At 42.7% G+C, this 26,139-nt stretch overlaps 1 protein-coding gene across 1 annotated transcript; it reads left to right on the forward strand.

The window, feature by feature from the left end:
• Window positions 1-247: 247 nt before the first annotated feature.
• KIAA1958 lies at window positions 248-24,401 on the forward strand (the record flags this gene model as incomplete). Its single annotated transcript, XM_082013423.1, has 2 exons — window positions 248-1,397; window positions 23,356-24,401. The coding sequence occupies 2 exons, from the start codon at window positions 248-250 to the stop codon at window positions 24,399-24,401; spliced, it is 2,196 nt and encodes a 731-aa protein (XP_081869549.1).
• Between the last annotated feature and the right edge of the window lie 1,738 nt (window positions 24,402-26,139).

Below are 26,139 nucleotides of genomic sequence, written 5' to 3' on the forward strand. Positions count from 1 at the left end.
AGAAATGTGCTTTGGGAGTGCATGCAATGAGAGTGAAATGGGTTTAGCTGAGGTTACGCATGTTTCACTTGCTTGTGCAAATGTGGTCTTGCTTTGGGAGTGCTGAAGAGCGGGGTTTTTCTCTCTTGTTTGCAGGCGAGCAGCAAGCATGAGTTTGGCCACACGCGACCATGAGTGTCAGGACCCTGTGATCTGAAGCGCATCTTCAGCTGACTTCCCAGTGGCAAGGTGCTGTTGATCCTGTACCATGGAGGACTGCCTTCACACCTCCTCTGAAAACCTCTCCAAGCTGGTGAGCTGGGCCCACAGCCACGGAACCATCTGCAGCCTCATCCCCAACCTCAAGCACCTGCTCTCTGAGGGGGCTCATGGCAACCTGACGGCCATGTGGGGCTGTAGTGCCGGCCATGCCTACCACTGGCCCCTGGCCGCCACTTGCCGGGCCGGCTCCCAGGAGCGCGTCTGCTTCCAGGACAGCCGCAGCTTCAACTCGGACAGCCCCAGCATGCTGGGGGTGCCCTCGGAGGCACAGGCCAGCCCCCTGGAGCGCTACCCAGGCCGGCCGGGGAAGGCCAAGCTGGACTGTACCCGCACCCGCGACTCCTGCGACTTCTCCTACTGCAGCGAGCCGTCGGAGCTGGGCGAGCCCGTGGAGGAGTACGAGGATGAGGCCACCCTCTTTGACATGGTCTGTGAGTCTTCTGTTACCGACGAGGACAGCGACTTTGAGCCGCACTCCCACCGGGCCCCCGCTGGCCCCCGCAAGCGGCCAGCTGCTGGCCTGCCCACCGCTGCCCAGGCCCAGCCCGCCGATGAGGGTGGCGGCGAGGTGCTCCTCAAGAAGATCAAGCAGGAGCTCCCTGAGGACTACTACATAGTGGCCAACGCCGAGCTGACAGCCGGTGCCGACGGGCCAGCCTTGGCCCTGACACAGATGTCCAAGCCCAAGCCGCAGGCCCAGGCTGGGCCCTCCTGCCTAGGCCCCGCCAGGACTCTGTCCCAGCCGGCCACAGACCCCGACCCACAGCGCCTCTCCGCCTCCCCCCCTGGGCCCCCCCGGCTGGCCCCACAGAGGCCGCCGCGGGGCCCCCTGGCCTCCCCGGCACGGGGGGCAGGCAGTGGCCCGGTGGCTGCCCTGCAAGTGCCAGCCACCAGCTCCAACGCCACCGCCACCACTGGGAAACCCATCAGCATCCCCCTCTCAGCCCTGCAGCTGCCTGGTCAGGACGAGCCGCCAGCCACTGAGGAGACGCTCCTGCCCGCCCCACACCTGGCCCCGGGCGGCGAGGTGGCTGGCTCGCCCTCGGTGAGCGCCGAGCCCGAGGTCAGCTCCAGCCAGCAGCAGCCCCCTGCCGCCCCCACCGCCACCCCCGAGGCAGCGGCACAGTCGATGCCAGGTAGGACACTGTGTGGGGAGTTGAGGGGTGATGGCATTTTGGGGGTGGCCCACCAGGTGAGGTGAGGGGGCAGCCAGGGGGGAGGTGCTGCATTGCACGAGAGTGACCTGGTGCTACCAGCTTGTAAGTCTGTAGATAGAGAACCCCCCTCGCTTGGAAGAGGATTTGGAAGACCTCAGCAGAGCAAAGGGCCAGGAACACCCCCTGTGAGAAAGTGTACCGCTGCCATAGGGAAAGGGCTCTTTTAGGACAGACTTACAGGTCTGTTTTGGGTGAAATTGTGTCATGGGAGAGGTGCAGCCACCTTGCTGTGTACACAGGGTGGGGAGGACATGAAACCCAGCCATGCACTCTTTCAGTGAACCAGAAAGAAGTGTCTCAGCCAGCAGAGCCTGAAGTTGGGGGTCGGGTGTTGCCTTCATGCTGTCGGAAGAGTGATGGTTGACATGGAGAGGCAAAGAAGGGCACAAGGAGAGTACCTGCTCAGAGGTTTGTGCTTCTATAAATATTTATTAAATTGTTTCCCTGACCCATAAATCAGAGCAGCCTGCAGAGACAAGAAGGACACCCACAGCCTTAACCATGAAACTGATAAAACTTAAACTTTAATCCAAGAGAAAAAGATTTTTTTTTTTCCTGTTGTCAGTGGAGTTATCATATCCCATGTCCATTTTTTTCATCTCCTGCTGCTGCCAATGCACTGAGAACTGGCACAAACAAATTAACATTATTGGATAAAGAGCATGTTAAAACAGGGTAATTCTGCCAGATGATTATCCCATGTGCAGAATAACTCAGTGTTGGCTGTAGGTCTTCTGGAGGGGGAAGAAATCTGTTTCTTGAGCAGAATTGCCAGCTCCCTCTGGACCTGAGTGCAGACAGTGATGGCTTTCCTTGTCCAGCTGGTGAGTGGTGCCATCCCTGGAGGAGAATAGGACAGGAGCAAGTCCTCCATTTGCTCCCTTGCTGGTTCAGCCTAGGAGTGTCTGGTCAGACAGAGCAGAGCCAAACAGTGCAGAGGGAAAAAAATTGCCTGTATGCAGTCCCTGTGGCAGCTACTGTAAGTGATAAAACCAATGACTTTAACAGCCTAGATGATATTTCAACCTGGACACCCTGAAACCTGATTGAACAGTAGCAAAGCTATAATTGGTAAGAGCCTGCAGACCTTGTTGACAGATAAAACAAGGGGAAAAGTACCCAGTTTTGCTAAGTAAAACTCCACTAAGCATTAGAAATTAGAAAGGATGATAATTATCTTATTACAGCAAAGCAAATTCTTCTTTGGGACCTATTTCTGCATGGCTGCATCTTTGAGATGTTACTTTGCAGTTGTCCTGTCATGTAACATCCCACCTGGAAATTCCCTTACAAAACTCTGTCTGGTTTAGAACTGACACTGCACAGCTAAACATGAGAGATATGGGATGCCTGATGTCAATCTGAATTGCATGGTAAACCTACTTATTTTGCATTCCTCAGTTTACAGTGTATCACTGCTGTATACACTAGAGCTGGTTTCTACAAGCCTGCCCCTGCAACTTACTTGGTCTCAAACTTACAAGCTGGGACAATGGAATACAGACCTAGACAGAATTTGTCCATGTAGGTGTGTGTTATCTGGGAGGGTGATTTCTTTCAACAGATTCATTAAAAAAAAACAAACCCTTTCAAGACTGCTTTTGCCGGGTCCTCAGAAGCCAAACAAGGTCAGCAGTTGTTACTGCTTAGGGTTAAACCATACAAGAATGGACACAGCGCTACATTTTCACATTTATGTAGTTTCCAGAGCATGGCTGATCCATGTCTAGTGTCTCACTGTGAGGACAAAGTGGAACTGCACCTGGATATACACCCACTGCATAAATAAACCCTCAAACCTCCTAGCACTTCTTGCATAGTCAGCAATGTTATCTCAGTGTGCTGTCCAAATTCTAGTTCAGTCAGTTGTGTTCTCAATACTTAAATCTTGTGGTGTTCTCAAAAAATGTTACGCAATTCCTCTCCTCAGCCTGGTATAGTGTTGTTGTAATACGCTGTTACTGTACTCAGAGGTAGCTGCATTTTAACTAGGGTAAAATGATTGACATATGACTAAAACTTGATACATCAGTAAAGTCTCCAATTTCCATAGAGGCTGCTCCTTTGGGAAAGAAATGCTGGCATGAATAAATCTTCGAGTTGCAGAGAAGTGGGCAATGTTGGCAAGTGAATTTATTACAGATGCATATCTCCGCACAGCAGATTCTTGCAGGTAAAATGCGGAGGTCTGATTAAAGACTAGAGGAGGGTGATTGCTCATGTACAGGGATTTCATGAGGTTGTCTAGTTTGTCTCCTAACCAAGAGCGATGTACTGGATGTAAAAAAAGGTAAAAAATAATTATACCAAGGATCCTAGAGCTTTTGTTAGTTTATAGACTTGGTGGATACTTGACAAACAAACAAAGGTACAGCTGAAAGTGAGCAGAGATTAAATTCTGCCTTGTTCCTTACAAAGTGTTGCTAAATTTTAAAATAATATGTGGAGCTTTGCTCCTGGTCCCATTAGAACTGGTCATGTGTTTATGAGGTCTTTGCAGGACTAAGACCTTAAATGAGAAGATGTAATTAAAGGGTATTATCCAACCAGCAAGAAATATTACTTTGAGCTTTAGTATAAGTCATATATCCTTGCATTTCTATTAGAAATAGCTGATAGTTTCCAAGCATGGTAATCTCATAGAAAGTTTGAGTGTGATTCTCCATGAAATCAAAACTATTGATGATACATGTTAGCTTAGGCCAGTTTAAGCCCCATTATACTTTTGGACTAGCTTATCTTTCAAACATTTCTTTTTTTCCTTTTTTTTTTTGATTTTTTACTCTCTCTAATTCAACCATGGCAACTGAATGTTTAAGCGGGGACTTTACAAAGGTATTTTTGTTTCTTAAAAGTGAAGTGGCATCCCAATGATGATTCAGTGAGGTTAGACACTGATTTCTGTTGGGTTCAGGTCTCCATCTAAGCACTATGGAATATACTGACTTATTATGTTAAACTTCAGCCCTAATAAGTGGACATTCATCTGTGAATTTTCCGATTGTTGTTTACCAATTTATTAGCAAAGTCTTCAAGAATATATGTAGGTATTATTTAGTCCTTTTTTTCTCTTGGAAAAAAATGAGGGGACCTACATTTGGTAGGAGAGATTTTTGCAATAGTGGACAGCAGGGAATTTCTGCAATTTCTGCTTCCCAAACAGCTGCTTTTGACTTTTCCTTTTGCTAGTACTTGGTCTGGTTTTTATGTCCAGGCTGAGGGCAATACTTATCCGTGCTGACTCTGATGTTTCCGCTCTGAGCTCCTCCCCATTCTTTTCTGTAGCTGGCATGTCAGGATCTCACATTGGTGCCTGGTGATCAGCTTAGCCTGGTGACTTGGGCAAAGATCCAGTTCTGGCCCTGTGCTCCCGTCACAGGAAGGTGTGAGCAGGGATTGCAGCCTTTCATGATTGGCACCTAATGTGGGTTGACTCTCATTGTGCTCTTAGTGTGGACATCCCTGTCATTTCCAGGAGTTCGTATAATGTCTCTATCTGAATAAGACTGTTATAAAATGCGGCACATCTGGGGGTTGTCTGATGCAGAGCTTTTAAGTGGAATATTTTAATGTATTTTTCTGAATCAAAAGAACTAGGACCTCTCTCTTTCTGTCTCTCTCTCTGCAATTGTGTGGATTTAAATTAAGTGGGAGCAGAGATCCTCATGTGCTCGTAAGGCTCATGGATTAGGACCTGTTAGATGAGCATCAGCATGCTACAAGGTTTAGAGGAGAAGGAAGTCCATCCACACCTGATGAATTGCCAATTTTGACTAGGTTTAGCTTAAACTCCCAAATCACTGTTTGCACTGCAAGAGAAACAAATGTGTCAACTAGCACATTCTGAAGAAGTGCAAACAAGAAAAAATAATGCCTTTTTTTAGAGGTATATAAAGCATCAGCCGTACATATAGAAAGGCCAAATTAATCCCTGCTGTAATTCTTCCAAGTCCAGTGGAACTGTGCCAAGAATTAATGTAACACAAGGCAAATAATCATATCAAAGAAAGTTACAAAACTTTATTTAAGCTTTTCCAAGAATACTCAAATAGTTGTTGTTTGATCTCTGCATTTGTAATTTACATGCAAAGATTGATGACGTTTGGATAAAGTGACTACTGAAGCCTGCCTCCAGGGAGGTACACTGCTAAGTGGTCAGTGAACAATTAAACATACGTGTTGGGATCACGCTGCACGGCTCGACCTTAAGGAGAAGGAGCTGTGGCGTTGAGCTGCATGGCTCGACCGGTGTTCAACGATGAGATCCCATAGATCGTATCACGTCGGGGTCACCAGCTGCGGGAGAAGGATGGACTTCACAACTCTATGAGAGTTATATTCCGAAGCTGTTTATTGTCTTGTCTGACTCCAACATATATCACCATTTTTGTTTAGTCACCGCGCACACACTCACGACTGGTTACAGCTTGTTACACACATTATTGCAGTTGGCTATATACAAAATACCACGCGCTGTCCATGCGCCTCTCACACAGTCAGGATTCGCTGCCTGCAGGTGTCCACGTGCTCCTTTGCTTCCTCTTAGTTGTTTACCACAGCTCCTTCTTCTCAAGGCCGAGCCGTGCAGATGTCCAGCTGTTTACCAGCTTCTCAACGCCACAGCTCCTTCTCCTTAAGGTCGAGCCATGCAGAGTGATCCCAAAACATACGTAGGGGTGAGACAGTTTCTTTCTCTTTGTGTTGGACCTAAGAGTTCAAAGTCCACTAGTGGCTCTTCAGGTCCCATAATTGAGATCTATTCTTGCTGTAATAGCTGAACTAAAAATAGTAACTGCTGAGATACATAATTACAAAAAGATTAGTACTTCTTTTTTTTTTTAAGTTGCAAGGGTCTGGCTTACTTAGAAGAACGAAATTAGATCATTATAGTTTTAATCATCAGAAAAAAGAAGCTAGTGAGTTGATTAACCATCTCCTGCACTGCCACTGCCTTCTGATCTTGCAGCATGGATTTGCCAGCCCACTCCCACACTTAATTATCTGTATCCAAACGCTATTAAATTATAAACTAATGTTTTGGGAGCTTTATTCTAGAAGTTCTGTTAATGAGGATGATATTACTGAGCTTTACAATATTGTAAGGGAGTTCTGTTTGAAAGCAGGATAGTATCATAAAAAGGACAAATTCAGCCTTGGTAAAGTAGTCATCGATTTGCTTTTATCATCTGGGTACAGAGCATGACAAATTAAAAAAAATGAAATCATAGTACTAATAATTCTAATACAAGAGTATGTTTTATGAAGCTGCTCCTACAAGAAGCATTTATCAAGTTATTAATTCTTGCAAGACAACACTGAAATGAAGACTTATCAAGTATTACAACATCTTTAGATTTTCGCTGTGCTGAAGAAATGTATTTATCACCATTCAGGATTCTACATGTATCTTCTTTAGTGGAAATTCCTTCCAGACACAGAAGGCTCATGCCAGCCTCTTTGCAACCTTGAAGACCAGCAGTGGACTTGTCATATAGAGGGCAATCTTCTTGCTGTCCTAAATATTAAGTATTTATCAAAGCAGCTATGCACACAAAAGATTAGGCTACTGCTTTTCTTCATGTCAGGGCTTGTTTCCCCTGTTCACCGTGACCTCCTCTGGGTGGAACTACCTGCAGCATGCAGAGATATCTCCTGGCAGCAGTGTTACTGAATATATATATATATATACACACACACACATTTTGGAGGAAACCATTCATGATTCTATTCTATTCATGCTGAAAGCAGATTGGTGTGGAGGTATTTGGGAATGGGCTTTGAGTTGTATTCCTGCAGTAAGAGCTGTGTACGCCTACTGATTCTCTGTAACAGGTGAGGAATGGTAGTTTCCGTGCAGTCTGTGGAAGCTGCTTGCCTGTAGCTAAGAGGGTGATGGATCCATACCCTCAGAAAGATCTACTGCAGCCAGGCCCCACCAGTTTTTAAGGATTAAGTCTGTAAAACATGCCAAGTTCAGCTGCCATACAGTCAGGAATATTCTCTGCGCTTCTGAATAGAGGAATTGCATCACTGAGAATTTTTGACGCTTCATTTAAATAGTATTTTTGATTCAAAGTACCATAGCACAAACAGTATTAAGTAAGATGGTGTGTCATATTGGAAGAGAAACTACCTACCTCAATGAATGGTTGTGTTGTGGAGCATCGCTACTCATTTCAGACTCAGAAATGTACCCCGCTCTCCCATTACCCCAGCATGAAAAGCAGAAAATAAGAAGCATAAGTGAGAAGTAGGAAACAATAATTTTTGCAAGACTGACATGATCTAGGTGCTATGCTCTCCCTTTCACTAAAGCTGTCTGGAACAGACTACTGTTCTGTGCAAAGTGCTGTGTTTTGTGACTGGTATATAAAGGAAGAAAATAAGGCCTCTACTGGTTCCAGTCCTGAAAACATATGGGAACAACAAAGGAAACTGGACAAGTCTGTACTGGACATGACTTTATTTTTAGGAAATAGAATATTATTTAACCTAGTGTTTTTGATCAGAGATCAGTTTTATTTGTGTGGTCTTTGCAATTGCTCTGTTTAATTTTGGAGCTATTTTAATCTTAAAATTGGTGAGTTTCTAAGAAAGGAGAGGCAAGGCAGGATCAGGTTGGAATCTGCAGAGGAGGTACAGCACAGTGGGCAAGAGAGATGCTGACCCTGCATGGCCTCAGACATGCACTTTCCTTTTGCACTTTGGATGGAGTGCTGGAACAGAAAGGGAATACAGGACTTGGCATTTTAGGTCAGGATACTTTCTGAGAGTGTTTTTCCACTTTGGATGGAGCTGGTACTTCAGTAGATATATCTATGGAAGAACTATTTCACATTAATATTCAAGGTCTAAACTTTTAATAGCAGCAGTAAACCTTGGAAAGAACTGTTTTCACCTGTCTCCATGATGGGAATGTGTCATTTTTGCATTAGCTGTTCTGTGAAGCCAGCACACAGTGACTTCTCATTTCTCCCTTTTTCCTCATACCTAAATTATTTCCCTCTTAATGAGTCTTGTTCTGTCAATGTCATCTTCTTTTTGTGCTTGATGTGAACCTAAACCCTGCTTGAGCATGAAACAGAGCAGTAAAAATTTCTGAGTGTATTTTGTGTCTAAGTAAGGTAACAATTTTGAATACAGAAATTCGTGTTTGAATTTTTCCAGAAAAGAAAACAAAAGCAATGATGGTAGATGCTTTATCATGGCTGGCACAGCACAGAGCACTGCTTGCTAAAACACCCAGATCCTAGAAGCACTGAAACATGCTGAAATTTATCTTTCTTTGATAAAGTATGTTTAAATGAAGCCTATGCCCATTCTGTTTGCAGGAAGTGTTGAATCAGGCTATTCAATCAAAGCCTCAGGAGAGAGAAACTGAAACACTTACTTTCCCTGATGAATCTTTCTTGCTGGGAAGAATCTTTCTTGCTGGGAAGAATCTTTCTTGCTGGAATCTTTCCATGGACTGGTCACACAAAAGCTACTTTTGACATCGGTTGTTCTGAACAGCTTGAATGTGGCTAGTGGCCTCTGTGAGACAGATGGGCAGAGCTGTATTTTCGGTTCCCAAATGAGGCCGCATTTGTCTGGAGCCAAGCAATGCTGCCCTGCAAAAAGGCAGGGTGCTGCTGATCACACAAACATTGTGTTAGAGGCAGCAGTCCCCGTGTCCTGGCTGCTACCAAATCCTGCTTCTGGTGCGAGCCAGGAATAGGGAGCTGTTGCTTCCTGCATGCATGTTGTGTAAAAAGTGGTGTGGAGGACCTTGCTAAGTTTCTCTTAGCATCCATGCCTACCTTGCCATCAAAGTATCTATGGCTGCTGGCTGCTTGTGGGAAAGAAACATGCTTTTCAAGTTTGCAAGCTCTATATTCAGGACTCCCAAGGACCAAGCACCCTACCAGAGAAATAATAATTGGACACTTTGAAAGATTAAAGCCAACCAGAAAATTGAGTGGTGAGTTACAGTTGAATATTTATCATAAAACATTTTAAGTGTTTTTTTTAGTGAGCATCCCCAAAATCCCCCAGAAATTCTTTTTCTCTTGAAAAAGGAAAACAAAAAAATAATGGTGGTTTTTGTTTTCTTTTTCATTTGTTTGTTGGCAGTTCTACCTGGGTCATTCAAATCCAACACCTTCTATAAATTAATTGCAGTTTTTTCAGTGAGGCAGTTCTGGCATGTCTTCTGGACTGCACACAGGAATTGACATCTCACTACCCATTGGTATTACTAGTTTTTTGTTAGATGGTAATGAATGTAAACTTGCTGTTTGAGTGTATATATGTCTGCATATGCAATGGGTCACAAGTTCATTTAAAAATGACTTACAGAGAATTTAGATTTCTTTGTGCCATCTATCTTTGCTTAGAAGCTTGATTAGTAACGTAGTAATTCTGGTCTCAGTATTTCCATGCAAGCTTCGGAAAATACCATTTATGTATAATATGAGACATCGTTAATACAAAGCCATGGAAGAATCAGACTGAATAGTAAAGACTTCATGGCAGAGTGCTGTTGTAGGTCTACATCCATTTTGTGAGTTGAGTCTGGTTCATACTAGTGGCATTTCCAAATTGGGGAATAGCAGTGCTGGCAGAGCACAAGTTGCAGCTTAAAGTCACTGTAACCAGTGTCTCCCATCATGTGCTTATATGAAAATTCTGCACCACATGTTTCCATTTCTTTCCTTGAAGGAAGAGTGCTCCACAGCCAGGTGTCAGATCCTGTTCCTCTTGGAATTTACAGTAGTATTGTCAGGTGCCTTAGGGATGCTATGGTTTGCTCATTTGATGTACAATCCCAGCTGGACACCACTACACTAGGTTAAGGCAGTGTTTAGGAGAGTTGAACATATCCCAGGTGTTGCATTTTTTTCTTTGTTTTTTTGAATCTGGGTGGAAGGCCTTTTATCCTCCAAAGTAATTTGTGTTCCCAAGTAGGCAGCTTCAGTGAAATGATCACAACCTGCAGATAAGGAAGCGGTAAGTGACTGAAGGATCAGGGGCCAAAGGCATGCCCTATGTATCACAATGAAAGGACCTTCATAGTATCTTGTAAAAGCAGCTTGGCTGACCAGCTACTCAGTTCTCTGTTACCCTTTTATCGATTTTGTGTGGACATTTTCAGTAAGTAAATAAGTGAAATTTTCCCCTCAGGCTAGACTATGAACCTATGAAATAAGCTTGCCCTGTATTGCAGAAACAGTGTTGTAGTCACCTTCAGGGAAAAACATGTGGCAAACGTTTCTTTGCAGGATACAGCACAGACATGATCACTGCTGAGAACTGAGCTCAACGCCTTGCTGACACATCCCCCAAAGGGGAGCCAGTCTATTTCCAGGGAGCAGAAAACCAGGATTTTCAGATGGGCCTTTCCTTTAAGCATTCTTTACAAGATGTTAAAGAGCAAAGGCTGAGGTTCCCACCTGTTCAAATAAATGTAAGTTTCAGGCTGAGACCCCAACCTTGCAGAAACCCACAAATGATCTATGTAAGTTCAACTTCATGTGGCTTGGGATCATGACTGTAGACTGCAGCCTCCTTTGGCTCATACCTGTGTAGTGGTTACCCAATCGTGCTCAGTTTGTTTTTCCGTAAAACTTTGTATGTCCTTAAGTAATGCCTTTGGTAGTGAGTGCCCTGGACTGCAGATGAAAGCTTTATGTTATGTGCTTAATTATACATTGAACATTAAGTAAGATGGCTGCATCTTACTTCTAACATATACCTGTGACTCCCATTAACTTTAATTGAACAGTTAGTGTACACACACACAGAGAAATACTGTATATATTCCTGATGATTAAACTCAGGATATCTTTAGACTGGCAGTGACACTGTGGTCTGTTGTTACTTTTCATTAACTAGGTCTTCATGATGAAAACATCACTTAAAACAATACAACTATGGATTAATCGTACTTAATCACTTACTGATTTGTCCTTGGGAAAAAAAAAGAAAGAAAAAAGCTGGCCACCTGTTTTGTTCAGAGAAGGAGAAAATTGATTCTGATCTATTGTGACCCAGGTCACATCATCCCAGTGCAAAAGCTGAATGTGCTGTATTACTGAACTATTTCAAGCAGGACATACCTCTACCCAAAGATCAAGCCTGTGAAAGATACGGACGTTCATCTCTGATCTTTGAATAGCCTATGCTTCAATTTTCTGTGTACACTCACCTCTCTCGTAACTGGGTATCTGCCTAATAGCTGCTTTAGTACTGTGACTAGTCAAGGATAGCAGTATGAGCGAGCCACAGAAGCATGGATGTTGCTGTATGGGAATAACTCCACAACTTGGAGCACTCTTCTGATTGTAGTGAGCTGTGTCCTTCAGTCATGTGGATGTGCCAGGTAATGGAGATTTTTGTTCTGCCATTGACTGTTGGGAAATAGAGTGCTACCAGTTGTTTTGGACTTGCTCTCTCTTACTGTCTGTTCAAGAAAAAAAATTAATGGACAGGAAAACCGTTCTTCGCATTACAGTGCAGCATGCATACCCGTGTGCTGATATGATGCTTTTTGTGCACAGATTTGCACTTTCTTCTCTCTGTATGGAGAAGTGTCTTTTTGCCTCTGTTTCCTCTCCCCTGATTTCACATAGGCCTCAGAAAACTTAGTTTGACAAATAACTTGTCCCATTTACCATTCACTTGTACAGCTGTTAAATACATCAGACTGTTTATTGTGCTAGTACATAATAAAATAGCCATATATATATGTATAACATACATCCATAATTATATCCATTAAACTATAGGCTATATCACTTCTTAGATGAATTAGTTGGTGTCGATTTTGGTGTGAACTCATTCAGTAGCAGGGGAACTGATTGTTCACATCCTATATAAAAGAACAAATTATTTTTATGGAAATAATAATACAATCCTGGCAGGAAAATTTTGACAACGTAATTATAGGAGAGAAATAATAACAATATTCTGAGTAGCAAAGAGGTGTGTTTGTGTGTGTGTATGCTCTGTATGTATGTGCATAGCTAGAAATAATTTGAAACTCCTCAGTTTATTTAAAGACACTTTACTCAGGTAGAGCTGCAAAATATGACTAAATATATATTCAGTTAAACTATGATAAAGTAAGTTTAAACATGTATTCAAGGACAGAAATAAACAATTTGTGCCATGAGCAACAGCCTGGTTCCTGACAAATGCACATTTGTTATCTCTTCGTCTCCTCTTTGTGCAGAATTTCCAGCTGCTCCTGTGCCTCTTGGGACTCCCTGTCCTGGCAAATGCCTGGACATGCCATGGCTAGTCTGGAGCAAAGTGTGTGTGCTTTGGTCAGCCAGGGTGTGCAGGCAGCTGCCGAGCAGAGTATCATAATGCCTGAGGTCTGTGGCCTTTCCCCAAGTTGGGATGGATTCATGTCTCTGCCCTCTGCCCAGCTGTTGAGTCTCCCACAAAACTTGAAGGGCCTTTATATCTTTGAACTTCCACCCCTTCCTAATATGGCAGGAGTTGTGTTTACAATGGTTAAAGTAAAGTTCAAAGTTGTCATTTTTTCTGTAGTGTGAGGAGGAGAGGATTCTCAGCACAGGCTCAAAACAGAAAAGCAGGCTAAAAAAATCCACCTTAAGAGCTGTTTCACTTTAAGTGTTGCACTTCAGCCTCTCTGGAGAATTGGGTAAAGAGCTTGTCCTTAAATTCTGCTCCCTGACCCAATGAAGACAAAGGAAACGCGTGGGTTAAAAGCGTGCATTGAAACTAGATAGGCAAGGTTGTAAATTGTGAGCTCCTCACAGAGTTTGTGCCCTTCATAGCTTGCTTCACTCATGCTAGAGAATACACAAAGCAGAAATGTAAAAGCAAATTGGTCTGGTTGGGCAAAATCACCAACAGAAAATTTCAGAAATAAAACTGCAAGCTCAGTAACAAGGCAATTCAAGTACTTTGCTAAATTAAAGATGGGGGTGGGAGAAAAGGTACTGCAGTTCTTTGGGATGCATGTGCTGCAATCTGTGTTATCAGAAGTCAATGACACGAGCTCCCAACATATGTTTCCTATTACACCTGCAGAAGATAGTTCAGCCAGAACAGAAGAGGGTACCTTTTGACTCACTACCAAGAGCACTTTAATAAAATAGAGGGAGAAATGTCTGCAGTCTCTAATAAGCAATATATCAACTAAGCGCTGTCGGCCTGTGTAGAGAGCTCCACAGCATGATTTATTATGTTAATTACAGTTATGTGGGCCTCATGCTCTTAAGTCTGAAACTGCTCACATTCTCAGCTTGATTTAAAAATATGTTTTGGCTGAGACTTAAAGTGCAGCTTATTATGATTAATGTAATAAAATATTTATTACATACTCCTTTTCTTTGTTTCACTGCTTGTTGCCCCAGTTAGACTGCCTCATTCTGGAACACTGATATAAATTAGATTTTAGATGATGAGGATCCTCATCTGTTTTTAATCTCTCTCTTCAGTGGTGTTCTTTTTTTCACATCCCTTTGTTCTGATTCTCTCTTCTCTCCCCCTCATCTTTATTTCCCTCCCATATTTACTAACTCTGCTTCTCAGCTGCTCTCTGGAGTGAATCAAAAGCAGGCAAACTTCATAGCCCTGGCTCAGCCCTTCGAGACCTCTTGCATTAAAGTTAGCTCTGAAATGCAATGACATTAAAACTGGTGGTAGGCTGTAGCTGAGAACACATTAAGCCTCTGGTGACGTGGGGTAGCATGTAAAGAGAAGACTAAACTGGAAGGGCGTACATGTTTGTGTCCCGGTTCTCATTCTTCTTCCACAGGTCTTGTAATTGCAGACAGGCACAAAATTCCACTTTGCCAAATTTTCCAAAATGCCTTGTAAATTTGTACCTGTGATTTTGTGCAGACCAGCCCACTAGTTAAATTGCTGGCTGAGCAATCAGTGCTTGCGAGATCTGTTTACATGTGTAAATCTGGCTTCCTCTGTATGAGCACAAAAAGGTGGAAACCTTATTGAGAATGTAGCTTCTTGGTTTTCTTGTATAAGAAATGGGATTTTGCTGTGAGAATTTATATTTTTCCCCTAATGCTTCATTAGTTTTTAAATTATAGAATTCAACAAGGGAGGTGTTTCTCAGATCGTTAGAGTTTTTTCTCTCATTTTGATTTTTTCTTCTTGTTTTTTTCTCTTACAAACTTTTGAATCGAGTCATCTTATACATATAAATGTTATGCAGTTGTGCCCGTCTTCCACTTTCTAAACATATAATGGCTTAGTCCAGTTGATCTCTACGTTTCTACATAAGCATATATTTAACTACAGGGACCCCAATCCAGAATGCACTTAAAATATGCTTTGTTGCACTGGAAAATTACTTGGGAGAAAAACAGATACTCTGCTGAGAATGTGTGTGCAACTTTCCGGACTGGTGCCAAGCCAGCCAAGTCCTCTTGGAAGATGACAGCATCGCTTCTGCCGTGCATCATCCAGCTTCCAGTTCATAGGGTAGGTTAGACAATCACTGACATACTCCTTTAATTCCTTCTGCCACAGATCATGAAGTAAATAACATGTTTTGAAAGGGCAACATTTCACTGTGTTGCTAAAAAGTGCTGGGTAAAAAAGAACTCTATTTTCCAGAGATAAATACTTAACCTGAAGAAAATAATTGGCAAAAAATGTCTCCTGTCTTCAGCCTTAAACTGAAATTAGTACTTTTCTAAGTGGAGTTAGCCATAAATTGGTTGGAAATTATTAGAAGATTATCTGGCTGAATACAAAGATGCATGTTCAACTTAAAGCTGACATTTGCTTCACATTCTGAGTAGTGTTTTGCCACTTACCAACTCCAGCAGTATTCCAATTTCACCAATCTACCTGATTTTTTTTTTAAGCACAATTATGTGTTAGAAGTGAACATAGTTGAAGAAAGCTTAGTCAGTTACTTTGAAAGGAAAGGGGCTTCACATATTTTTTAAAAGTTTTCTGATGTTTTTAGGTTTACAGTATAGAAAACTCCAAGCATGGCTTTTATATCCTCCACCTCTATGAAGAGCTGGATCCCTGAACCTCAGTCAATTATATAAGGGTCCAAAGAATTTGGTTTTATAAATTTCCTGTAAAGGTAATAGCTAGTATGGAAATAAGAGAGGGATGAGGCAGGGTAGGTAGCCCTGGAGCTGGTTCCAGGTTTGGTTATAGTCCAGGTGACTGACTTGGAACAGGGCAGCTAAAAGGGCAGACTCCAGTCCAGCTGTGAGCTGAGTACATTTTCCCTAAGTACCAAATATATGGGTTTCTCCAGTGCTCTTGCAAAGTATCTTTTGCTTCTGCTGTTCTCCATGCTGTGCCCAAGGGAGCAGCTGTAGCATCCCGCTGTGGAGTGCTGCAGTGTTGGGCAAGCCTGGGAGAACTGGAGTCGGTATATTTGTTCCTGCCAAATGGAGGTGGGATCTGGACCCCACTGTCGGGATGCAGTGGAAATGCATCCCATTTTGCATTGCAGCGATTCACACCAATGCATCAGAGAACAGCTTCAAAAGGAGGAAACTATAGTTTTACACCCCAGTAATACCACTAAAAGCGTTCAGTGGAAGAAGTGAAATGTGAGGTAAAACTAGCATGCAACACTTATCTTTTCCACTAGCCCTGACAAAACCAAAACCAAACAACTAGATGAAGTGGAGATCATACTTGAACAAATTAGAACATTTTTGATTTAGAAAAGCATTTTTAGAACCTTTGTGTTGAAATAGCTAAGATGTCACATACAGTCAGATGGCGAAGGAAGAGAGCCTTGTAGAAATCAAAGTCCCCAGAGTGCTGCTGTTTTGCACTGTTCATTAGTGATTGCTGGTATCCACTGCATAAAAGGTTGATCCAGTCAGGCATAGGAGGACATAAATTCTTAATCCCATGTCATGGCTACAAATTTTCTGTCATCTGAGGATCATGCAGTACTCTTATTAATATTGATATGAATTTTATTGTTGACTTTGCCACTAGCCAAATTGCACCTTGTATCTTTTCAGGCTGTTGTGGTGAGAAAGTAGTGAAAGTGAACATGAACTGAAAACCAGAACTGAGTGAGCATCAATTTATCAGACCATTCTGTACCTTGCAAAAAATGTACAGATGGCTAAAGTTTATTTTAGTGACTCTTACTTCATGGAGATACCAATGTATAAATATTCCCATGTTCATGTGCTTGGAGTCTGTGTCCTTTTTTCTTTGACAGAATCTAAAGCTTTTTAATTTTAGAATCATGAAATACTTCACTGATAATTTTGTTGGAGGAGGTTTACTGAATAGAAGCATAATTTGTTCCAGCCAGAAAACATAGCATCTTTCATAAATGGATTTTAATTAATAAATTTCTATCATACTACAGATTTTACATGCTCATGAAAGCCTTTTCTGAAAATGTTAAACTACATGGAGTTTGACTTAATGTAGTGGAAGTAGGGAACTTTAATTGTTAAACAGAATTTAGTAGCAGCATCAGATAGGTATGACAGAAATTCAAGAAAAAGTGCAGGAGCACTTTCTTCTACTTCAGTAATCTGCAGCTAACAAGTTAATCCTTTGATCCTGCAGATCTCAGAAGCTGTTAGATGTCAAAACTTGATGAAAGTCTCCAGGCAGTCACAGGGTTTTCCCCACTCCTTTGACTCTGACTCACCAAGCCTAAACTTAAATAAGTGTGATTATTATGGCACAGGAAGCACACTTTATTTGCCCTTAGGACTTCCTAAAGAAATGGTTATTGTTGGATAAGAAATCATTACATTAAATCATATGTATTTTTTACTTAAGCCTTTGACTGCTGCGTGTGTGTACGAGCTGCCCCAAGGAAGTTAGTCTGTACCAGACAGTAAAAGTGCCAAAAGTATAATTCTCCAAGTGTTTAGCTCTCCCTGTCTCTTAATCTCAGGATGTTTCTGCAAATGTGCAGAGGCATTTCTACTGGGGAGACCTCCTGCTCTTATCCTCACCCTTGCTCTTTGGTGGTGAGACGGGAGCATGGCTTTCATTTGGTTATTCCTGTGATACAGTGAAAAACAGCTATCAGCTTTGTATATTTTGCATGCAGAGAGAGGACTGATATTCAGTGATGCTGTGATACGACAGTGGCATTCAGCCAGTCCTGACAGGGGAGATGTAGCGCGCTTACAGGAGGGCATGTTTGTCAGAGGGTTCCACAGTCTTTTCCCCCCATGACTTGACCATACCTCCCTTGCGCAACATTGCGACCTCTGCCCATTGTGGTTGTTGACTTGAGAACGTTGTTTGCCTGTAGATATGGCCTTGAAACAGGAGGAGACAGGAGAAAAGAAAGGTAGGAGCAGGCTGCGGTTTACATTTAACTCTTTTAGGGGGCTACGTATGGCCATGGCCTATAGGTTTGATATTGCTCCTTTTCAATAATAAATTGCAAAGCAGGAGCAAGAGCCAGCCTGCAATGTACTGGGGCGTGGAGAGAGAGTGCTTAGCTCCAGTGTGGAGATATGTGGTGCCATCTGTGCCATTAACCAGGCTTTTTCACCTGCATGAAAGCATTTTGGTGGAAGCAGGTCTGCTGCAGAAGTATTTTCCTGGTCAGAACACAAATAAGGCAGAGAAGACTTTGCCTGGTGGTGTGATTACCACCAAAAAACCACTTAACTTTTAATGTACTTCTGAGATCTCACTACCTACCCTAAGCAGAGTTTAAGACTGTTTGCAGTAATAGCTCACGTTCATGACTCCCACTAATGTCACAAAACCTCTGGAACATTAGCAATTTGCATATAGCTGTCATGAAAGCAAGGGCCTTTCCCCCTGCCATACATAATTACAGAGGTTATGTCCTTTTCAGGCAGTCAGAGTATGTGTATGTGTGTGAGCTGAAATAAAAAGAACCCTGAGTTTGATCACTCCGCTGATAATGTTTAGTCTTGGCTGCATTAAGATCAGATTATGGAAAGATCAGAAGACAGCTGTTGCCCTGTGGGAGGGATCATCTCATGGTTTCAAGCTAGAGTGGGGCACTCGGCTCCCACTATGTTTAATCTTTGCCAGGTCACTTAATCTCTTTGGCTCCATTTAAACTGGGATATCTAAACTACCACGCACTTTTTCAGACTCTTAACTGGGAGTTTACCCCAGATCCCACAGTAGAATGTGTTTTACTGGCTTTTTCTGACACATTCTGGTTTTCTTGGAAATTAAACTCCGATGTGGGATCAGGTAGGAAACACAAGAGCTCCAACCAGCTCCCTTGTGCAGTGATGCCTCTGCAGGACGGGGCAGGACCTCAGGAGATGCATCTCCAAGTCAATTTATTTTTTATGTTTCTGTTCCTTGTCTGTGAAACAGTGGTAACAGCACTACCAACTCCAAAGGTTGTGTTAGGACAAATAAAAAGCATTAAGGATAGCTTGGCGTGGTAGATCAATCATGACAATTTTTGCTTCGTTGGTTCAGACTGTTTTATTATCTGTGACAAGTTGGACCATAACATGAGAGTATCTGTCTTCCTAGAGCCTAACAACAGACACCTACAGAAGACTGTAAGAAAGGTGCAAGCATATATGACACCTCCCCACTCTCCTATCCTCCAGCAATTTGCAGCTCAGGGCCTTCCTGATACAGAGGTGTTCTCTTGTATTGAGGAGCGGTTTGTGATTTCTCTTTTACCCAGTTTCGGAATCCCTGCACACTGAAGAGTTGATGATACTGTGAGCAGTGGAGGCCCAAGAGCAAACAGGTTTATGCTTGCAGCGGTCAAGGAACTAATGTAGATCCTCACCTGTATTTTCAGTAGTTTCCAGCAGTACCACAGAAAATAAGTAACGAAAAAAAAGCTCTGGCCAAAAGAGCTTTTGGTCTCTGCTCAGCAAAATGCAGCAAAGTGAGACCAAGCACACATCTGGAAACTGTTACATTGGAAACACTCCTGTAACAAGAACATTCACTTTCAATACCCAGACCCGGAGATGAAGTCTTGTATCTCAACAGTTCTCCCAGCTTGTCAGATCCTTACCGTAACATACACATTTTCAAAAATTCACTGTGATGGCACTTGAGATGCCTTTTAGTCTTGAGTTCTTAATGATCAAATTAGTTTTATGTAGCCTTTCTTTATCTGTCAGTCTGGGTGGATTTGTAAGTAACAAAATGACATTACACCAGCCTAATCTTCTCTGACAAGGTCACAAGGCCATGTGGCTAGAGCAGAAGCATCCAATACCAAATATCTAGACTGTAGTAAGTCTCTGATTCGGTTTCTGCTTACTTCCTGTAGGCAAAATAGAGATGTGTAGAGTAAATGGGTTTATTGTAAGTCTTTTACAAGGGCCATTTGCAGACTGCACACAGAGAATAATTTTTGTGGTCTCCTTGACCTGTCAAGGGTTGTGCGGAAAGTGCGGAAGGTGTGCCTGGTCTGCGGCAGTGTTTTATTAGTGATCCAGATGGCATAATTGTACTAGGTGTGTCTGGGATGGAGTTAAGTTTCTTCATAGATACCCATACCATGCTGTGTTCCTGATTTGTGACTAGAACAGTGTTAATGACACACCAGTTTGTTGATGTGCCAGACTTGTACAGTGTCAAGGCTTTCTCTTTTTCCTACTCTGTCCCTGCAGCAGCTGGGCCTTGGGTGGGCAAGAGCTTGGGAGAGGACACAACAGGGTCAGCTGACCCAGACTAACCAAGGGGTTATTCCCTGCCCTACAACAACATGCTCAGCAATAAAAACTGAAGGGAGGATGTTTCTGGGGGAAGTGGGCATTGCTCAGAGACTCTCTGGGCATTGGTCTACTTGTGGGAGGTGGTGAGTGATTGTCTTTGCATCACTTTTCAGTTGGGTTTCTTTTTCCTCTTTCCTTCAGTTATTAAACTGCCTTTGTCTTGACCCAGGGGTTTTCTCACTTTTGCTCTTCCTATTCTCTTGCCCATCCCTCTGGGGTGGGGAGTGAGCTGCTAGTGGCTGTGAAGTGCTTAGGTGCTGACCACAGTCAACCACCACAATAATAGGGAATAAGATTATGAAACTAGCAGAAATCATGGAGTCTGGTGATATTAAAAATGTGCCTGGATAAAATTTATGTTTCCATGGTAGCTAGAGATGGATTATATGGTTTCTTTCGACGCTATGAAATCTCCTGGATTAAATGAAGCAGTAGGACTTTCCTGACATGAATAATTATGTCTCCTTCCTAAGCTATTCTAGGCTATAAAGAGTTGTCTTAGTTAAGTTAGACTCAGCTGCATCATCTGCTTTTGCTGTGGATGAAGAGCCTATGCAGATAATGGCAGTGGCTCAGCTGACATCTAATGACTTTGGCTGCCTCAGACTCTGTGGTCTCACTGCCACCCTGCATTTATCCCATGCTATGAGATACCCCTGCTATTTGAGCAGTCTCATAGGAAGAGAATAATCCACTGCCACTGCAGGCTAGATTCGTAGTCAAAATCGACATAGCTCTCCTGATGTGGCTGGATGAGAAGCTGACCCATTATCTTTTAACATTTCCCACCTGCCTTCTGGGCTAACACACCAGAGCACTGCAGGAATGCAGTGTTTCTGGGGTACTGTTTCGCTCGTGCAACTTGAGTGGATCTTTAATTCAGCATGGGTTTTATAACTGTTAGCTGCAGATTTGCCAATTTCCTTTGCAGATTAAGGAAAGATGCCATAACATAAATGACTGACTGGGTGTCACTGCTGTGTTGTGACAGCCTATCCTCTAAGAAGTATTGTTTGACGACATGTATAAAACAGAGCCATTATATGTGCTGTTTGTATTCAAACAGTAGTTAAAATGTGGGCTGTCAGTCAAAGTACTGATTACTTACACAGTGCTATAATAAGTGGTGGTGGGTGCAGTGAACAAGGTGCTAGAGTAAATGTTTGTTTCGGAGCTTCAGACAGCATTGTCTTTTTATTTCCAGCCTTCATCTAGCCATAATAAAAGATCCATCTTATACATTGCCTAAAGCATGAGACTTCACTGCAGGCTGCTAGGAGCTCTTTGATAATGACATACCAGTATTAAAACCAGTTTCTGAAACACGCTGGTGACCTTTTCTTTTTCCCCTTGAGCAGTTAGAGCAAACCTCAGTGCTCTGTGGCAGTGTTTTTCATGGCTGCAGAAGCCTCCACAGGCCTTGGCTGCAGACCCCTGCTTCTCTGTGCTTTGCAGAGGGTTTGAGGACCCCTCTCAATAGGTTTCACTGGCTGCTGTGGATGCAGTGGGTGCCTTGCAGGGAAGACACAGGACCTGATCCCAGAGGATATAAACTCATCCCTGTTTCTGGCCTGCCAGCAAGTCCTGCGGCAAGTCACTCCCAGTGCCTCTGTGTGCAGCTGTGGTATGGAGGTGATGGGATGAACTCTCTTCAGAGTCACTCACGTCTGTAGATGGGTGGAAGGGGAAGCTGTCCAGCTGTGCACTGACGTTTCTGCACTGCATGAAACATTGCAGGTGGTCTAGGGAAAGAGATACAGTCACCTTCCTTTCCCTGCTGCCTCCCCTGTTAACAGGCTTGTGGGGAAGAGTGGGCACAAGGAGCAAGTGTCTGAGTGCTGCTGCAAAGCATGGGTGTTGCTGCATGGCCTGACATGAGCTTGGCCTGAACGACAGAGAGGCAGTGGGAACTTCACCTGGTCTCGTACTGCTTTGTGGTGTGTATGTTGGGTGGGAAACGCCAGGCGAGTGTTACTATGGCACTGCTGAAAGGACACCGATGTGTATGGTTTTTGCAGTGAGGTGGAACAAAAAAGAACTTGCTTTTTCTCCTCTTCTGCTTATTAAGTGGAAGAGAGAAAAAAGAATGTTCCATTCACAATTACAGAGAATAGTCAAATAATTGAATTTTTCCTTCTTTGCATTTGCTGTTCATTTTCTAAAACCATTCAGGTTTGTCACATTCATAATGACATTTCCACCTTTGTGCTTGTAAGCTGCATCATTGTACAGATGTGGTTTGCATGTGCCAAGGAAACAGTCCTTATGTACACACATCACTTACATGTAAAATGCTTTTCCTTTTTATGCTTACCCTGTGATCAGCCTGAAAATCAGCTGTCAGTAACAACCATCATAGTGGTAGCATCTGAATATTGTGGTTTGATTTGTCACTGATTGCAAGGACCTTTGAGTATAGCCTTGTAGAGCAATATATAGTTGTTTCCAGAATTTGTTTTTTCTGCAGAATGAAAGGAAATGGTCACAATTGTACTCCCACTGTCAAGGTATAGCTTGGTTATGTAGAGAGACTGTATAATCATGTTTTTCTTCCATATCTTCTGATGTGAACATATTAACTCTTCATTTTCTTTTTGTATATTTGTCAATTACATATTGCTCTGTAGTGGTTTTACCTGCCAACTCCTTTTTTAGGATGTGCTGCATTATTTTGTACTGTACAATTCTGTCTATATTTATTTAGCTTTTTAAAAACATGTCGGATTAAATATAATTTTCACTGTTGCAAATATGATGCTTTAGTTATTTTTTGTAGAAAAAAAATGGAACCAGTACAACCTCTGGTTTCACAAATGAAGCAATTCAGAATGGGCTTATCAGTCGGATTAGGCCCTGCACACAGCACTGGGACCCACAGAAAATCCTTCTACCTTGCATTTGTTCTAAAAAGCAGATTGCCTCTAATCCCACTGTTTTCCACAAATCTCCATGCACAAAACTGTGCTCCAGTGTCATGAGGAGCTCAGTTTGGTTTTGTGCCATACTCTAGTACATCGTTTGTGAAACTGGAGTTGGCTGTTCAGTCATGTGACAGGTATGTAATGATGTTTTCCAGTGTTCATTGTGAAATTGATTTCAATTTTTTTTCCTTTTTAAGGAAATTTGTTTTGGGGAAAAGCATGTCACACAAACTCACTGCTTCTGCTTCTTTTGTCTTTCGCCCTTTCCAGACCAGGATGAGAGAGCGGCAGAGCTCAGCAGGGAGCAGAATGAGAAGACCATTCGCAGCACACAGACGGCTCTCCGCAATTTCCGAGAGTTCCTTATCTCCAAGTACCCCTCTGAGACCCGAGAGATCTACGTCATCCCCTGCAAAGAGCTTGATGCCTACCTTGCTTCCTTCTTTGTGGACGCCAGACAAAAGGATGGGTCTGAATACGAGCCAAACAGTCTGGCCAACTATCAGTGTGGGCTGGAGCGGTATCTCAAAGAGCACAGGTATGGATACAGTATTACAAGGGATAAAGAGTTCAAGAGGTCCCAGGAAGCTCTGAAGCAAAAGCAGATAGAGCTGAGGTGTAAAGGGAAAGGAAACAAGCCACACAAATCCATGAAGCTCACCTTTGCTGATGAGCTTATCCTGCGCAAAAGAGGCTTATTGAGCCGCTACAATCCTGAAGGGCTGCTGAACCTTGTCTGGCTAAACAACACTAAGGCATTTGGACACTGCACAGGTTTCCATGGGTCCACCCTCAAGTGGGGAGACATCCGGCTGCGGGTGACAGAGACCGGGTTGGAGTACCTGGAGTGGATGGGGCCAGACAATGGAGACGTCAATGCCAAGAGCAAGAGGGGTGGGACGGACTCCCGGGTGTACGCCACCCAGCACTCCCCACAGACCTGCCCCGTGCAAGACTACAAGGAGTATGCCCAGAGGCGGCCTCCAGCCATGCGCTACGAGGACGCGCCTTTTTACTTGTCCATCAAACCTGTTGTCAACTTGGCTGCACTTCACTGGTACAATTGCCAAGCCCTGGGGAAAAACAAGCTTGCCAAGATGGTAAAGACGATGTGCGAGAAAGGCAACATCCCTGGCAGGAAGACCAACTTCAGCGTCTACCAGAGCTGTAGCACGCTCTCAGAAGCGCAGAGCAACCAGCTGGTGCTGATCTGCAATAATTTGAGCCAGCAGGCTGCTCAGTCCATGGCGAGCCACTCCAATACTGGTAACTTCATAGTGTCAGCATCCTATGACTCTTCCTCTGACACAGCTTGAAAGAGGAATATCACCTGAACACTTCTTTTTTTTCCCTTTTTGTTTCAAGCATTGAATTTGTGCCCAATAATACACATCAACTGTGATTGTACACTAATTCCCCCATAGCCCTCTCTCCAGTGTTAATTCACTTTATAAAAATATATAAATATATAATATATTTTTCTTTTTACAAATAAGTCAATAGAAATAGTTTAGTATTACTAACATAGTATTTATAGTGTTGATACAAAAATGAAAGGTACACTTATGGATTATAATATAAATGAAGATTTTAAAGGACAAAAATGGTTCTCAGGCAACACAAGATAGACTGGAAATACCGTTTTTAACATGCACACATCAGTGAGTGTAAATCCCCAGGGAGTCTTACGTAGCAATTCTATTTTAAAGCATTTTTTCAACTTCTTATTTTAACATGACCTCCCAGAGTGGAGGAGACAAACTTATCACTGGCTGCTGCTTTTTACCTGCTGGCTTATTCTTGATCAGCAAGACCAAGAAATAAGAGATACATCAATGTAAGTTCATGAAACCATTTACCACAATTTTTGTCTGGTTTTTATTTTGTTTCCTGAGGCTCATTTATGCCAGATGGGAAAAAAATCCTGAAGTCAGCTAAAGGCTGGTTTTAACTTTTGGTTTTTGTTGATAATTTTCTGTGATCAAAATGTTGCTGGTCTTTAGACTAAAAAGTATTGTTTTCAACAATATGTAAAAGTATAATGGCAAAACCACTGCCATACACATCATTCTGTTTAAGCACGGGTTGTTAGTATTTTGTCACTGTGTATACTTAATGTAAAATCTACTGACTTAGAGCCACTCTTTCAGTATTCTGGGGAATGCAACACTGCAGAAAAATCCACAATCTGTACAGAAAAAAGGCATCAAATATGTTTTAAGACATCACTTGAAATCCACCAAAAAATAGCACAGAGTGTAACGCAAATTTCATACTACTACAAAAAATGAAAGGGCTGGATAGTTTTAAGTGCTTAAAGTGCTTAAAGTGCTTAAATATGTAAGTCAGCTACACATAATCTGTTTCCATTGCAGACAATGGAAAATGCACATGTGAATCTGAAGGTAGAATTTGATCCTCAAAGCCTTGAAATGAGTGCTACTGTTCCAACATTTGACTTTGCAGCATAATTGTTCTTCTCTCAGTATGGGGAAAACACTAACAAATTCAGTATTTCACTGATCGATTATAATTCTTGACCTTTAAAATGATGAATGGTACTTCTCAAGTAATTCAGCTTAGTTTATGTTCCACTAGGATACCCTAGGGCCATGATGAGGCTTTAGATAAGCCTGCTGGGGTGATCTAACGCCCACTGAAGTCAGTGAAAGAGTCAACCTCAGCTGACTTCCCATGGGTCTTGGATCACACTGTTACTGAGGGGCTTTTTTTGTTTTTTGTTGTGTTTCTTTATGCTTGTTTGTCTTTATTCCTTCACATTCCTGCATGTCCTTCATATTCTTTAGATCTGCAACTGTGCAGTGACTTTAATCATCACTTAATTCCAAAGAAAGGGTGAAACAAAGGTAGTAGACAGAAATAAAAATAACCCACCTGGCAACATTTAGAACCTGTTTTCTGTGTTGCTGGGATGAAATATTCCTGTGTGTGAGGGAGGTGGCAGAATGCCTGCACCTCATCTAAGCCTTATTGAAGGTCTGTTTTGCGGGTGGGGTAGGTAGCAGATGTGCCACTGAGGGTCAAAGAGCAGAG

The sequence above is a fragment of the Phaethon aethereus genome, assembly GCF_964289735.1.
Source record: "Phaethon aethereus genome assembly, chromosome: Z".
Lineage (NCBI taxonomy): Eukaryota > Metazoa > Chordata > Aves > Phaethontiformes > Phaethontidae > Phaethon > Phaethon aethereus.